Here is a 17,277-nt window from a genome sequence, read left to right as displayed (position 1 = left end):
ATCTGCCAGCATAGTTGAGGCAGAGAGAATGCTAATTTATCTAGTGCTGTCATTATCTGATGCCCCCAAGAAATCTGAAAACGTAGTCAGTCTTTCGGCTGCTTCTAGTCTAGCTAAACTGAAGATGACACTTCACAGTTCTCTGTCTGCTATCAAGTTCTCCCTTTCTCCCACTTATTGATGGGTATCCCCTTCCAAAGGCTGGCAGGAGAGAGAAATTCCCATCCACCAGTGAACATTAAAATTATTTTTTTATTCTCTGGTTACCTGGTTACAGGCCAATTCACTGCAATCAACTGCTTGTTAAAATCCCAAGAGTCAGAGAGTGCACACGGAGTTTCCAGGATCAGATAAGTTGCCCATTGGCACATTTGAATTTCCATAAGGTCATTATTGCTCTGAATAATAGGCAAATGAACATGTGGATGTTATTTCATTGTCTGCATTTGTTAGTTTATATTACACAGCTGCTGAAAGTCAATATGCCATTATGTGTTGCTTTTGTGACCTAATATGCTTTAAATCTAAGACCTGTCTTTTAACTTTTTTAGGGTACAAGTTGAATTCTACATGAATGACAATACATTCAAGGAGAGGCTTAAGCTATTTTTCATCAAAAACCAAAGATCAAGTAAGGAATCAGTTTTTAAAATTTATTTGTGTTGAATGTGTACTGTATTTTTAGCTAAAGAATAAGGAATATTAATTGTAAAAATTGGCTGCATGTATCACTCCATAGGAACCTATGCATCAGTTGGGGGTCATAAAGAGTTGAAACAAATTATATGGGACTCTGCAGAACAATGACTCTTTCCAAGCTAAAATATTTTCTGGATGGACAAAAGGAAATAATTTACGAGTGATTAAAATGTGGAATTCATTGCCAGGGAATGTAGCAATGGCCACAGATGTAGAAAGCTTTAAAGGGGGGTTAGATAGATTCATGGAAGATACCGTATATATTCGCATATAAGCCGAGCTTTTCAGCACAGTCTTTTGCACTTAAAAGACCTCCTCGGCTTATATGCGGGTAATTGATTAACAGCCTGCACCCAGCCAGCCAATCGCAGTATTGCCTCTGCAACCTGAGCTCTTTGCGAGTGAGCTAGTGGCCTCTAGTTAACCTTTGCCTTGAGCTAGTGGCCTCCAGTTAACCTTTGCCTTCTGCAAAGATCTTAAAACCTAAGCTCTTTGCAAGTGAGCTAGTGGCCTCCAGTTAACCTTTATCAAGATCTTAAAAGCGAAGCTCTTTGCAAGTGAGCTAATTGCTTCCATCTAACCATTGCCTTCTGAAAATATCTTGAAAGCTTACTCTGGTACCTTGTACAACATCAATGGTTTGACTGAGGGGTTCTGATATTTTTTCCCCTTCTTTTCCTAATTACTTTTTCCAAACTATTATTTTGGTTTCTGTGGGTGGGGTAGGGTGGGTTTTGAGGGTGCTTTGGGATTTACTGTTTTTTCAGTGTTTCTTTATATTGGAGGGGCAGCATTGTTTGCCTTTTCTTCTTGGGGTTTCTTTAAAAAGTTGATTTTTAGAGTTCTTTCATTCAGTTTTCAGTTTTACAGTTCTTTATTTCAGTGTTTTGTTCTAAGCAGGCACTGTAGCCCCCAGTTTGGTAGCAGTTGTACTTGTAGTAGGTTACCAACTTTGGGTACTATTGTTCTGCTTTGGTTTGCTGGCCTGGGGGTAGTATTTGGTTCACCTGTCAGAGCTGTTCTCACAGAGCAGTTCTGTCAGTGCTCTCTCAGGGTGTCTGGCATCAAGAGAGAAAGGGAAGGCAATTGTAAGCCGCTTTGAGACTCCTTTGGTTAGTGAAAAGCGGGGTACAAAACCAGCAGCTATTCAACCTCTTGACTTTTCTGTATTTGTTGGGAGGGGGGCTGGATGGAAAAGCCTGTGATGATTGAACATGGATTAAACGCTTAGGCCACCCTGTAAATTTACCAGTAGCCTGCTGCATTTCCCACCCTCAGCTTTTATGCGAGTCAATAAGTTTGCCCAGATTTTGTGGTAAAATGATGTGCCTCGGCTTATATGCAGGTTGACTTATATGTGAGTATATACTGTAGGTCTATTCATGGTTAGGGGCAATGATGACAGAGTAGAAACTTCTAGAGCCAACAGGCAACAGCAGGGGGAAGGTCTTGCCTCTGTATCTTGCTTTTGACCCTCCAGAGGAACTGATTGACCACTATGTGCAACAGGATGGTGGACCTAGATGGACCATTGGTCTGATCCAGCAGGCCTGTTTTTATCAGCCAAAATCTGTATAGCATATTAGCTTTTAGACAAAATCTTGTGCAAACTAGCAAAACTATTAAAATGTTAAAATATTGTGAGATATCGTAATGTTTACTTCCTTTAAAAACACAAAATTTAAATAGAAGTTAGATAAGGCCCTAAAGACCAATGCCCCTTTACATATGAAGAGAATGGCTTCATGCAGTCACAGTGTTGCCTCACTAAAGTTCACAGTCAGCTTCCTCCTCCTGCTATCTTTGGTATGAATTTCCTCCTCCTTTGTCTTGTCAGGCTTCAGTGTTTCTGGCTCCTTGGTGAGGCACTGTTTCCTAACTGAAGGCTGCCTTCAGATACCCTGAACAAACTGAGTGTGTTCTTGACAAGGAACTGATTTATTGTTTAGTTCACATCCTCCCTCCTTCTTCCCTGCTCCCTCCTCCTTATATGCAATTGAGACTGAAAATTTCCCAAACCAGGAAGTCTTCAATTTCACTAGTTTGTTGTGATGCCTAAAGCAAGTGCTTCAGCATATCTTCCCCCCCAGTAATTTGGATTGTACATGAAGATCAAATGGCTAACGGGAAATTGACGTCTACTTATGTCTTCACTGATGCTAGTCTAAGCATGCTGCAGAACCAAGCTGGAGTCTGGTGGCACCTCGAAAACCAAGAAATCTTTATTCAAGGTCTAACCATTTGTGTTCACGGACAATTCTTCAGACACAACGAAATGGAAGTTACCAGTCCATACACATAGGTAGAAGGTGAGCAGCAAATTAGCATAAGACATAATAAAGATGTTTAACAAATGCAAGGACCCAACAGGAATAACAAGCTTAGTTTATATGTCATCATTTGTTTGGGCTTAATTCCGGGGGAGGAGGAGGGATAGTGAAGAAGGAGTTGGTTTTATACCCCTCTTTACACTACCCAAAGGAGTCTCAAAGCGGCTTACAATTGCCTTCCCTTCCTTTCCCCACAATAGACACTTTGTGAGGCTGGTGAGGCTGAGAACGTTCTGACAGGATGGCTCAGTCCGAACAGCACTATCAGGGATGTGACAAGGCTTACATCACCCAGCTGGCTGTATCTGGAGGAGCGGGGAATCCTACCTGACTTGCCAGAGAAGCCACTGCTCTTAACTACTACAGTTGGACCGAAGGACACAATTGTGGAATGCTGAGAGTAGTTCTCACTGAGACAGGAAGGCCTGGAGGATCATTGTCCATGGGGTCGCGATGGGTTGGACACGACTTCGCACATAACAACATAACAACAACAACGAGAGTAGTTAGCTGAAACTCTGCCATTTCACTCCATCCAGCTCCTCTCAGGCATGGAAGGCAACCTTACAGCATCCTCTGTAGGGGGGACAAAAGCGGGACAATTGGCTCCAGAACAGAGAAATGCATTCCAATCTACCATTCCAACTACATAATGTTCTACTATTCATTACATTATATTACTAATATTCCGATCAGCTCTTCCAAATAAGAAATAAAACAAAGAGAATGTATAGTCATTCTAATAGCAGGGTCTTAGTTAATTAGTCTCCTCATTCCAGAATTAAGAAGAGTACATCTGGCCATATATAAGGTAAAAGTAAAGGTATCCCCTGTGCGAGCACCGAGTCATGTCTGACCCTTGGGGTAACAGCTTCTAGCGTTTTCATGACAGACTCAATAGGGGGTGGTTTGCCAGTGCCTTCCCCAGTCATTACCGTTTACCCCCCAGCAAGCTGGGTACTCATTTTACCTCGGAAGGATGGAAGGTTGAGTCAACCTTGAGCCGGCTGCTGTGATTGAACTCCCATGCTTATGGGCAGAGCTTCAGACAGCATGTCTGCTGCCTTACCACTCTGCGCCACAAGAGGTTCTTCTGGCCATATATACTAAGCTTGTTATTCCTGTTTGGTCCTTGAATCTGTTAAACATCTTCATATTTATATGTATGGACTGGTAACTTCTATTTCATTGTATCTGAAGAAGTGTGCATGCACGTGAAAGTTTGCACCTTGAATAAAAATGTATTTGTCTTAAAGATGCCACTGGGCTCAAACTTTGTTCTGCTGCTTCAGACCAACATGGCCGCCCACCTGAATTAAATTGTTTTCAGCATTGGTCATATTGGCATAGGTGTAAAGAAAAGAGGCCCTTGTGCTAGGTGAGAGAGAAATAAGGAGAAGTAGCTTGTGTGCCATTCTTCCCGGCTCTTAACCATGACTCTTAGAGATTAGCAGTGCTATTTTTCCATCAGGCTGATGAGATTTGAAGGGTATATAACTGGTTATTCTTTAAGTGATTTGCTGGTGTCTGTATATGGCATAAGAAAATATAGCTAGCCATGCTGGATGAGACTACTGGTTCATCTAGTCATATCCCCCTTTCTAACATTAGCCTGTCAGAGGTCCCAGGGACACCCACTCCACCCTCCCCTGTTGACTGCTCCCTAGCATCTGATATTCAAAGGCATTCTGCATTCCACTATCATGGCTAGTCATCAATGATAAGCCTATCTTCTATAAAAAGGTATCCCCTGTGCAAGCACCGGGTCATGTCTGACCCTTGGGGTGACGCCCTCTAGCGTTTTCATGGCAGACTCAATACGGGGTGGTTTGCCAGTGCCTTCCCCAGTCATTACCATTTCCTGTCTTCTATAAATTTGCCTAAATCCCTTTTTTAAAATCCACCTAAGCCAATGGCCATTGCCTCATGGTGTGGCAGTGAGCCACAAGTTAAATTGCCCTCCGTATGAAGTAGTACACATGGTTTTATATATGTCGCCTATCTTGCCATGGAATTGCTCCCCCCTCCCCCAACCTCCAGATATTTAACCTTGCTTTATGGCAGGGGTAGTCAACCTGTGGTCCTCCAGATGTTTATGGACTACAATTCCCATGAGCCCCTGCCAGCAAATGTAGTCCATGGACATCTGGAGGACCACAGGTTGACTACCCCTGCCATATGGGGCAAATGCTCCACCACAGCAATTATTTTGCTTATCCTTCTCCTGTACCTTATCGGTATCCCTGTTTGATGCAGTAACTGGAACAGTGAACAAGCCTTCATTATTAAAGATACTACTGTATAGGCAGTTTAATTCTCAATCCCTTTCCTGATGATCCCTGATATGGAATTTGCCTTTTAATAGTTTAGATGACCTCAGTACTACTGGATTAAAAGGCTGCAGTAGATTTATATCAAATGTTTTTGATAACAAAGTCTTATTAATATTGAATTTGGTAGTGAGAGAGCCAGCTTGGTGTAGTGGTTAGGAGTGCGGACTTCTAATCTGGCGAGCCGTGTTTGAATCTGCGCTCCCCCACATGCAACCAGCTGGGTGACCTTGGGCTCGCCACAACACTGATAAAGCTGTCCTGACGGAGCAGTGGTATCAGGGCTTTCTCAGCCTCACCTACCCCACAGGGTGTCTGCATCCTCCTAGGCCAATAGATTTTAGAGTACACTATGCTTGGAATGGATCTATGAAAAGCTGTCTATACCTGGGCTAGATAGTTGCCAGTTTCTCTGTAAAAAGTTATAGTTTTGGGTAGTATGGGCAATTTGTTACCAGTGAGCATTGCTTGGGATTTTAGAGATTGTAATAGTAGATTTACGTGGGTCTAATATTGCTTTCTTTTAAAAAATGACTGTTCATATGTGATGATAAACCACATCTCCACAAGCTGAATCAACTTCTTTACTTAAGAGGAAGACTGGGACCCAGATCCCACAGTGTTTTATAGGTTTCTCCTGGCACTCTCAGCAGAGGGGAAGACTTGGGCCATCGAATGCACACTCCTGCATCTAGTCCAAACCTCACATTTTGATTGCTCTGGTCCGGAATACTTTGATGGTTCTGGCAGTGGACAGGTCCATGCTAAGACCTCGTTGCTTGAGGGCCTGCTGGCTCAAGGCGCAATATCAGTGCTGACTCAGTGTCCCTTTGGGGAGGCCGTAAGAAAGGAAGGTTGTGCAAGGGGGTGTGCAGGGATGGGTTGAACTGATAAAGACTTGCCTTTCCATGCTAAACTGGGGCATTCCATGGCACTGAATGAGCCTGAGAAATTATTTGGGTCATACACTCCTCCTCCTCTCCTCTGTCATAATTTGGTGCTTGGCAACATGATTTGGTATTTTGGGGGCAAGGTACAGCTGGCCTTTGTACGTGAACCAGCCACCTGCAGTTTGTGATCATTCTTTTCATAAAACAGGAGAATGGAACTGGCAGGAAGTCAAAATCCTAGCTAACTGGTTGCAAGCATGTGATACAGAGAACTAAATAAATGTCAGGGACTCTGCAGGATTCTGTATGTGTGGATATGGTACAGATGTATATGATTGTAGGGAAAAGTAACTGAAAAGGCAGAATTTAAGCAGAATTGGCTTTGGATATGCCAGTCTGCCGGATGTGGGCCCAGTTCAGCAGTTGGTCCCATGGACGGCGTGCTTTCCTCAGGATAGGCTTCGGATCTGCTGTGCTGTCCAGCTTGTGTCTGGCAGCACAGCAGATCCTGCCAAACAGCTGATCCTGCAGTGTCTGGGCTGGAGCTGGCTCCCTTCGCAGTTCAGTTTTAACTGAGTAGCAATGGGGGAGAGGGGGATCAGCAGCCATTTCAGCACACCAGTTCCCTTCCCTCCCTTTGGATGTGTAAGGAAGTGAACCTATATGCTGAAATGGCTTGCAGCCATTTTAGACTAACAGCAGGATATTCATGCTTATCTGATATCAGCCTAAAAGGTCTGCGAGCCAAACCCCAAGCCAAGCCAGACAAAAATCTGTGAGAGGATTGGGGGAGGTGCCTTCCATGAACTTTGGTTCAGGGGGCACAAATCAGGGTGTTTTCATGGGGGGAATATGTTCATGACCTAGTTTATGCCCATCCCTACTTACCAGTCCTACAGTAGCTGCAGCTATTTTTGTAGCTGTTGAAAGCCCACTAATTTGAATGAGTAGAGCTGGTAACAATGACCCTGCTCGCTGTCTGAAAAGCTTGGCAGGTGCCAAAGGAAATACTGGCAGAGACGTGAACCAGCATTTCCTGTCCAAATCCAATATTTTCTTCATTTTTTCATCTGCCAGCAATAACCTTGCTCTGTTTCTGGTCCCACAGGAAACAAAGCAAAAGACAAAAGAAATTGCAATCATATGTCCACCTCATCTCTTTCAGATTATAAGTTCCTATCATCTCTTTTGAAGTCTAGCTCAAAATATTGAATTTCCAGGATTAGTGTTCTCTTTACAACTGCTCCTTTCAGGTACTGCTGCAGCAAGGCTTGTTTGTACTTGACACTTCAAATATATAAAATTTTAAAAATATAAATTATCCCTCAAGAAGAACTGAATTTGGCAGTTTGTATATACAGTATAAAGCACTGTGACAGTTTCCTGAGGGGAGATATCACCTCAAGGATTTTCTGTCACTTTCCTGCCTTCTCTACTATAGTGGGTCCCAGGGGGAAACCGTTGTTCAAGGTATAAAAACTGACCCAAACCTGAGGTAATTATAAAGAGTGACTATGGAGAGGGTGGGTGTCAGTTTTTAAACATTGCATACCAAAGGAGAGAGAGAGAGAGAGAGAGAGAGAGAGAGAGAGAGATGTTCCCAGGCAGGCTTTTTATGTTACACCCTAATTAAAACATTCCAATTAATCCACAGCAAGCAGCCCTAATTTGCAAAGTCTCCCATTTCCAAATTAGTTCTCTCTACTTTGCCCTTAACTCACTTTCCTGTTAATGCAAAACATTCAAGAGACCTCTCTCTGCTACTAGTCCTCGAATGTCAAAAAACAGCTACTGGATCAAGACCTGTTTTCCTGCACATATAGCTCATATTAGCCGGGTCAGTGTAATCCATTCCCATTAGTTCTTGTGTTGCTGAAATGCGGGTAGTTGTGCTTGTTTTGCATACTGCTGGTCATCGGAGTAACAAAAAAGCTTAGCAGTGTGTGTGAGGTTGGTTTCTCTGGGCTTTTGCCCACTTCAGATTTAATTTAATATTCATAAGAGTTAGATACTTGCTTTTTTTTTAATTTGTTATATTTATATACCGCCCTCTCCAAAGGCTCAGGGCAGTTTACATAAAAAAGAACTATACAGATAATTCGATTTTTATAACAGTGATAATACAATAGTAACAGTATAATATAGTGAAACCGTGAATGGGGAGAGCATTAAGTCAACTAATGCATACTGATGGCCCTGTGGGTTCTACAGATCAGCAGTGGTTACCATAGGAGGGGAGGCTCAGGGGCCAGTGGGAAGTGGTTGGTTCAGGTCGACCTCAACCAAATGCCTCACAGAGTAGCTCCCTTTTTCAGGCACTGCGGAACTGTTCAAAGCTGAAAGTTGAATTGTGTGTTCAGTACCACATCCTGTGCTTTTTATGCTTATGCACTGAACAATTTACATCCCTGAATACATCTTTACAGTTCAATCAGCAGTCATTTAATGGTATAGACTTTTCCCCTTCTTGCCCTTCTCGTTTTCTGCTTCCAACCTTTTAAATTCATAGCAATGGTGATCTTGAAAGAATCAGAATGCTGACTAATAAACCCAAGCTCAGTCTAATGAACTAATGCTTGTTGATCGATTTGCCTCCCCCTCCCCATTTCAAATTAGCTGTTCTTGAAGACTCTGAGTCATTTCCCGGATATCTGTTAAATCTCATGTTATATGGTAGCCAATGCAACATTTATGGAAGTGCAGCCTACAAACCAGCCTTGTGACAGGTGAAACAGGCTGCTGCTTTTTCTGACTGCCAGGAAGTTAAGGCGGGGTCCTGGATGAATCTTCCACTAGCAAGCCAAATGTCATAGTTAATGAGGAATAGCAAGAACCAGGTTGAAATTGTGTGAGTCAAACTGCTTGTCTGTGTATCCCTAAGTTCGGTATGGATCATCTTGACTGTCATAGGTTATCCAGCATCTTGTACATAGGGCTTCTTGCCCTGCTACATAATATCTAATTGGAGGAAATGCATATGATTTACCATTGAGCAATGACACATTGCTGAAAATAGTTCTTAATGGTGTGTATATAATCAGAGAGAAAGAGTGAGAAAATGAATCCTGCCAGTAATTAATTGTTCAATGAAATATAATTTCCAGAGCCAGCACTTCTGCATACATTTGCTGAGATGTCAGGAATGTGTTTTTGTGATGGTGAAATTTTGATCAATTATTTCCACTTTAGAAATTCAAAGAATCATTACTAATCCCACCCAGCTCTAAAGTAGCATAGTTTTAAGTTCTATTGTATGATCTGTTTTAAATTGTATTATATTAAATGATGACCATATTATTTTGGTCTCTTATGTAATGACTTCATCTGAATGACAGTAATAAAGTTTGATTGAACCCCACCCAGCCTCTTCAAATCTCTCCTACTCCACACCTCTCTGACCATGGAAAGCAGTATCTTTCTTCACCTGAGTTAATCCTGCCCCAGCTATGGTTAAATTTAAAAATTTGAGTTCATGGAAAGAGTCTACTATTTTATGCTTTAGTTCTAAAGATAACAAAATTTTGGATTCTGGAACCCTTCATGAGTATCACCCTTAAGCTGGATTGAAGTCACTTGAACCCCTTGTTAATGCTATTAAAATCAGCTTACATGTATGTTAGGATTTTTTTTTAGATCAAGCCTCAGTATTATGATTCTTACAATCAGCTCCATGAAATCCGAGGAGACCAGGAATTAATTGACTCTTTCGCCCTGATAGCTCAGAAGTATACACAGGGTGGTTCCCTCATCTGGTCATTGGCTAGACCCAGATGTGCTTATTTTCGGTGAGACTGCCTTCAAACCAAGCCCTGTGCTTCTTGTTGTATTTGCCTCTTCACATATCCTTTAGTGTCTTTGTTGTACGAATGACTTAATTCTTCTCATCACACTATTCAGAACCCAAAGCTTCCAGTCAATCATGGCATATGCATTTTGTCACTGTTAAATCAACATTATGTAACTGCTTATCTTTATTTTCACTGCAGGCAAGATCTTTACTGTTAGGAAAGATATTGCCTATATATATAGTCTGTTATCTCCTAGGCTTCCTTTGGCACATCACCTTGCAAACCAAAAGTGGCCCACCATGGCTTAAGTGCCACTCAGCACTCAACACCCACTCAAGGCGGCTGTCTCGCCCCTGAGTGCCTCCTCTTCCAACCGGCTGGCCTGTCTGTCCAGCGGCCAGCCAAGTGCCTTCCATCCCCCATCCCTGACCACCTCCTCCACCTTCCACTTATCTCTGAGGTTTGGAGGCTGCAGATCCCTGCTGCATGAGAGCTGCTCCTGCTGGTGATTTCTATTACAGCTGCTTGCAGCCTTTCCAGGTCCTGGGGGGAAGGGGAGGCTGTCTGGGGAGTTCTTCCACACACACCCTCAATCTAGCACCCGTTTTTATTTCTGAATGCAATGGGCTTGGCCCCTAGTATAGGAATAAAGAGAAACTGAGAGCTTGCGTGGCTTTCATATTGAAGCTACTCAACCTGGAAACAACTTCCCTGAGTGGTTGTCACTTTTAGTAAGCCATTCATGTGTTCCAGTTTCCTGAACTGATCAGAATGCCTCTTCAAACCACTGTAAGTCTTGGCTATCCTCTAGCTTAGGTAAAGAAAATAATCTAGTACAGGGGTAGTCAACCCGTGGTCCTCCAGATGTCCATGGACTACAATTCCCATGAGCCCCTGCCAGCATTTGCTGGCAGGGGCTCATGGGAATTGTCCATGAACATCTGGAGGACCACAGGTTGACTACCCCTGATCTAGTATACTGGGTGTTCTAGCCATATATGATTGGGATGCCACCAGGACCCATTTAAAATGAATTTCTTATGGTTGTGGTTTATATGCCTTGGTCAAAAGTCAGTAAGAAATATGGGGGTATACTGGAGCAGATTAAATAACATGAAGTATTTATTTAACCGGCAATCCTGTAAAGCTCCAAAAGAAATCAATGATAGGCAATGCAATTAAAAGCATTACACCTCTGCATTTCCTAATTATTTTTTTTTGTTGATTGGAATTGCTTGCTTGACTGCAGGTGCATCTTATTTCTAGCAAGTCATAGTTAGAAAACTGCAGTTAATTTTGAGCAGGAAAAAAGAGACACCCCCCCCCCCGCATCCCGATTATTTTTTGGGGAAACAAATCTTACTGCACCTGTAGCATACTGAGCTCCTACAATTCAATTATCATGAAAGCCTTCAGGGTCTCCCTGGAGGCCTCTGCAGCTTTTCTTTGGGGAAATTGGAGCCTTCTTTTAATTATGTTCGTAAGTAATCCAGAGTCTCTGGGTAATAGTTTCCAAACTTTCTATCCAAAGTTTGTAAAACATTTTTGTAGACTGCAATTTTAAGCATATTTACTAGGGAAATAAATTTCTTCAAACTCAGTAGGACACTTGTCTAAGTAATGGTGTATAGAACTGGGCTGTAAAGATGTTTAGCTTCTACAAGCTCCACTTGTGTGATTTCTACACAGATTTTTGTGTGTGCTCTGGTTTGAGTTTCCAGTAGCAGAGGATTATTTATGGGGTTCCACACAGCACTATTTCCCAACTGTTGTCCCACCTGATTTCCCTGTTCTTCCTCAAATCATTTTTAATCTAGTGTTGTCTGCTGGTACACAATGTGTTTGCCATCTGTTTGAAAAGTATGTTGCACTACAAAAGATGCTATCTACTCTGGTCATATGTAACCTGCCACATTACCCCACAGCCACTGTTTTCTTTCCCCATACCACTTGAGGGCAGGGCTTTTTAAACATAATTGACAATAGCCAAATCGCCATTGAATTATGATAGTCCATCTATTAGTTGTTCTGAATTTATGGTCAGGTCCCCCCTGGACATAGCTGAGGGATGGGTGGTAGGGTTGTCAGATTCAGGTTAGGAAATTCCTAGAGATTTGGGGATGAAGCCTGAGAAGGACAGGTATCTCAGTGGGGTACAGTGCCATAAATCCCACCCTCCAAAGCATCCATTTTCTAAAGGGGAACTGATCTCTTTAGTCAGGACACGAGCTGTAATTGATGATTGGGGAAAAATCCCTATCCATAGTTTCTCTTTATATTTATGAAACTGGCCCTGGGGTGGAGCCAGTCCGGCTGTCTGAGATAGAATAGGGCCAATCAGGGTGCGCCCAGCGAATGGGCTTTGAAGCTAGTTCATTTATATTCTGCATCAATAAATAATGTATTCTTGAAAACAGGAGCACAACTCAAGTTCTTTAACAGGAGCTGGCATCTGAAGGAGCCAGGGGATCTGATCCTGCACTTTATGTTCAGAAAAACTGGAGGTTTGCATGAGTTGAAAGAAGTTTCGTCATTCATTGAATCCATTTTTCCCTTAAAGGTGTGCATATTTTCAAATGCTTAGTTAATTTCACTTGATGTGGAGGTGGAAGGAATAGTAGAAGGTGAGAAGCAACAGAGAGTTGATGACGGTGCATGTTTCAAAATACACACAAAGCTGTCTTATCAAACTATTGGTCCATCAAGGTCACTGTGGCCTACATAGAATGGCAGTAGCTTTCCACAGTCTCAGGCAGAGGGTTCTGTTTTTTTTCCTGATCACCTGTTACTTGGTTCTTTTTGTAAACAGGAGATGCCAGGGATTGAACCTGGGGCTTTCTGAATGCCAAGCAGGCATATATCACTGAGCTGCAGCCCCTCCTCCATGTATAAAGGCATTATCCTCATGTGATAGGAAGCTGATGCTTGAGAAGCTTCTTGTTTGAATGAAATAGCTCTTCAGTATCTGAAGAAGTGAGCAGTGACTCACAAAACCGCATACCTTGCCGCAAATGTTTTTAGTCTCTAAGGTGCTACGGGACTCTTGCTCTTTTCTATAGCTCTTCAGTGTTTTGCAACTTCTGAAAGCGTTTTCCAATATCAGCCCCTCCAAGTGTTTCTTGTCCAGTAATCTAATCAAGTGAAGTAGCAGTGCTGTCTTTTCTAAAATCATTGAATCTTGTGTGTAGGAGTTTTGTTAGCAGTCCAAGTGGCTTAACAATGCTGTTTTAACTTTTGTAAGTATTTCACCCATCATGCTGAAAGAGAGTAAGTGGCTTTTTTTTTTCTGTTTTGCTCCAAAGTGTCAGTATTTTCATTGGGAAAATGGCAGGGATGTGAATGTCCATGTATGCTTTCCAGAAGACCTTACCCTTCTAAAGAAAAATCGGATCAGTGCCCAGTCAGAGCACTTAAAAATACAATAGGATGTGGCTGTGGTGACAAAGGAGCATTGGGAAGAAACTTTAATTGCCATTGGGCAATGTATGTATCACCCCTTCAAGGGATGTCTCCTCCACTGATTAGTATTGATCAGCCTAGTTCTGTCTGACAGTTGAGTAGTCACTTCATTGGATACTCTTTTTTAATGATCCAAAGACATCATATGAGAGTCCCCTAATACAAATATTTGAAAGTATAGTTTGTTTAGATGGGAGAATAGGATACCACCCCCCACCCCAATCGTGATCATTTGATCTTTTTGGTAATAATATGAACAAGCAGTTGTGAGAGGCAATTCATTTCCTTCACTATTTCCCCCCATCCCTGGCTACCCCCATAGCTTCTCCCCCTTTCCTGCTTCCTTCTGTCCTCTCCACCTACCAGCCGTCCTACATCTGTCCCCTATCTTCACTTTTCCCTCTTTCACTCCTGTGAAGAAGTCTGCTGAAGAAGTCTGGCCAAGTTGCATAGTGGCTGGCAGCAGCAGGTCCAGCTGAGTTGCATGAGTACTGAGTCTCCTGTTGTTGCTACTGGGCCTGCCCCTGAGGACTCTTCTTCTATTAAGGGACATGACAGGTGAGAGGGATAGGAGCTTTTTCAGGGTGGTTTTGTGCCCCAGGTCCACCCCTGTCTATCTTGCTGCCTCCACTTTGCTTTATAGGAACCAGGGTTTAGAAGGCTGCACAATATAGTTGTGGTTACCGAGCAGCTCCTGCCATGGCCCAGAGATCTCAGAATGTAGTCTTAGTAGGCAGTATTTTTTTAAAGCTTCTGGAGTTGATTCTCTTATTTTTGTGGAATAACCATATATTTTTAAAGAAGATATTTCTGCACACCTGTGGCTTCCTTCAGGGCTACATAGACATTTCTACTGTTTGTTCTTGGTTCCATGCTGTATATTCTTTGATCCACACTCTATGGCCCTGGTTGAAATTAGATATTTGTTATTCAGAATGCTCCAGTTGCAGGCTTTATGATTCCATGTCTCTCATTAGAAAATCAAGTAGGGTCATCATGAAACCGAGTAGGTATTTATATATACCTGCTGGCATCCAAGTATGCTGACATTTGGTGGTACATTTGGTAAAAACCACTCCTTCCCTCTCGGATGGCCTGGTGAAGAACCATGGAACGTTGGAGATAACGGAACACCATTTAAGAAAAGGAAAGGAAAAAAAACCCAAAGTATTTAGAGAGAAAAATTGGTCTCACTGAGTTCCTAAAAGGCTATAGTATTAGTTGGACAGGTAGATCAATATTAGGAGATGCATATCCCACAATTCCAATTCAAGATTTCAAAGTGTAAAACTAAAGGAATCTTAGCAGAATAGTTAGAAGAAAAGTGGTGCTTCCAGTACATTATGGAGGGTGTAGAGACTCTTTATAGTATCCAAAAGAGTACCAGACCAAATTCAGGACAGGTGGGACATACAGTGGATGGTGGCCTAATTTCCATACCTGTTCCCCAGCTCTCCGATGCATCACCCCTTCCTGCATTGTAGTAGTCATGTTCAGGGCTTTGACAGAAGTCATCTTCTCATTTAGTTCTGAGTTCAGGGCAAACTAGCATAGAATTGCCGAGGCCCTGAATGAAGGAAGTGGGAAACTTCTCAATTAACCCGAGAGTTCAGTAGGGTTGTGCCGTTGCACTAATTTACGTGGGATTTCTCAGTGGTGTAGTCCCTTCCACTTGTGACTGTCCAGGCTCCCTTCCTGCTTGTTTGATCTGAAACATGTTGAAAACACCAGGGAAAGGGGCAAATGGCACCTGTTACTAATACATTATAAATTCCTCAGCATTCATCAGTTGCCGGTGCCAGATGGCATTCTTGATAGAATAGGAAGCATTTGCTCGATAAGGTGAAGGAAATAAGGCAGAGAACTGTATACTGGAGACATCCTGTTCTTAATTAGAGTCACAGGAAGCGGAGTCTAATACCTCCCAGGAGGTGTTTCATTCTCATCCTCTTTTACTCATGGTCACATTCACCACAGGTAGCTGTGGCTTGAAGCTGTCTCCTGGCTCCTTCTCAATAACTGTTCTTTGAGAGATGAAGCAGCTAGCCACTTTTCACCAGAGAACGTGCAGTGGGAACCTGGCTACTTGCTCCAGTGGTTTCTTGATTCGAAAGCTATGCTTTTCAAATTGTTGAAGCTGACGCCCCAGCCTGAAATGTCACTTGCTTGCAAGATAGAGGCCGTACTCCTGGCACACTTATTTCCTTGGTCAGAGCAGGATGAATGGAAAGAAGTAAATAACAGTACACAAAGTAACAGGACCACTCTAAAGTGTTGTTAGAATCCTGCTAAAGTCCACTGAATGAGATCACTCTCAAGAAAGTGTCTTTCGGATTGTATTGTTGTAAGGTTGTCTCGTAAATTAAGGAGAGAGTCCTAATGGATTTCTAAACAAGTGTTCAACTGCCTCAATACTTCAGAGCCCAGATTCTAGGGAAACTGGAGGCAGCTTTAAAAGCAGGGGTAGTCAAACTGCGGCATTTGCTGACAGGGGCTCATGGGAATTGTAGTCCATGGAAATCTGGACGGCCGCAGATCTGGACGGCCGCAGATGGCCGCAGTAATCTTTGACTACTCCTGTTTAAAAGAATTTCTGAGGCATTAACCCTAGTTGGAAAGGGAGAGAGCTTATTTAAAGAGCAGTAGCTGCAGGGGCATTCAGAGGTGATTTGCCATTCCCTGCCTCTGTGTCAGCCCTGCTTATCTTCTGAGTTCTGACAAGATCAGGCTAGGCTGGAGCGATCCAGGTCAGGGTCTCTCCTCTATATATCAAAATTATTTTCAGGAATAATCATGGATAAAAACGAATAATAACAAGGGCCAGAAAATAGATTCAAATGGGTAGTTTTGTAGGTTTGAAGGAGTAGGACCCTACCTACCTACCTACTGAGTTTTCTGAGTTGAAGTGGCCTGTGGTGCTGTAAGCCAACAAGCAAGGGTGAAGTTGGGAGTGTTTACTCCTTTTATGAACAAGAGTGTGGAGCAAAACTCAAGAGCTTCTTGAGGTGAAGATTCAGAGTGGATAATCTGGCAACACATCCAGCATCCTACCTAGGTCTGACTCTGAGAGGTATGGAACCAGCTGCCTTGCCTGATGCTTCTTCTTGAACACTGTTGACCTCCTTCTCCTCCACCCCCCCTTTTTTTAGGAAGGGGGGTAGGAAGGGGATTTTATTATTGTGTCGCCATGCTGTGATATTTTTAAGTCTTTTAATGGGAGTTTTAATGGGGTTTTAGGACACTGTAACCCGCCACGAGCCATTTGGAAATGGCGGGAAATAAATCAAAATAATAATAATAATAATAATAATAATAATAATAATAATAATAATAATAATAATAATAATAATAATAATAATAATAATAATAGGACAAAGTTTGCCACTGAACCCAAACTTGGTCACAGTGGCCAGAAAAGCAACACAGAAAGTGGAAAATTTCTTTTATTTAATTTCGTCTATATAATCATGGCAGCAAAAACAAACAAACAAACATCAAATTCCAGCATGCTGTTTCATCACCAGAGCCAGCATTCTGTAGTGCTTAAAGTATCAGACTAAGAACTGGGAAATGCAGGTTTGACTCCCCATTCATGCAATGGAAGAAATCATAATTTATTTTTATTATTATTATTTTTATCCTGCCCTTCCATATTGCTCAGGGTGTGTAACAGCATTAAAACAACACAAAGAGATTAAAAATGTACAACAATCACAGTATAACTATAGCTAATACCTCTGGCTAAATTCCCAGACAGTGGGTATAACAGGACCTGGTCTTC

At 42.4% G+C, this 17,277-nt stretch overlaps 1 protein-coding gene across 8 annotated transcripts in view; it reads left to right on the top strand.

The window, feature by feature from the left end:
* The window catches only part of KCNT2 (potassium sodium-activated channel subfamily T member 2), a 274,796-nt gene that overhangs the window by 85,288 nt on the left and 172,231 nt on the right, over window positions 1–17,277 (top strand). For all 8 annotated transcript variants that reach the window (XM_077332711.1, XM_077332710.1, XM_077332706.1 and 5 more), the window contains exon 2: window positions 552–631. In XM_077332711.1, the coding sequence (XP_077188826.1) occupies window positions 552–631 (80 nt within the window). The remainder of the gene's footprint in view (window positions 1–551; window positions 632–17,277) is intronic.

Source organism: Paroedura picta, chromosome 4, assembly GCF_049243985.1.
Source record: "Paroedura picta isolate Pp20150507F chromosome 4, Ppicta_v3.0, whole genome shotgun sequence".
In the NCBI taxonomy this organism is placed as follows: Eukaryota; Metazoa; Chordata; class Lepidosauria; order Squamata; family Gekkonidae; genus Paroedura; species Paroedura picta.
The sequence above is the reverse complement of the archived record's forward strand: the minus strand, read 5'-3'. Positions and strand labels throughout refer to the sequence as shown.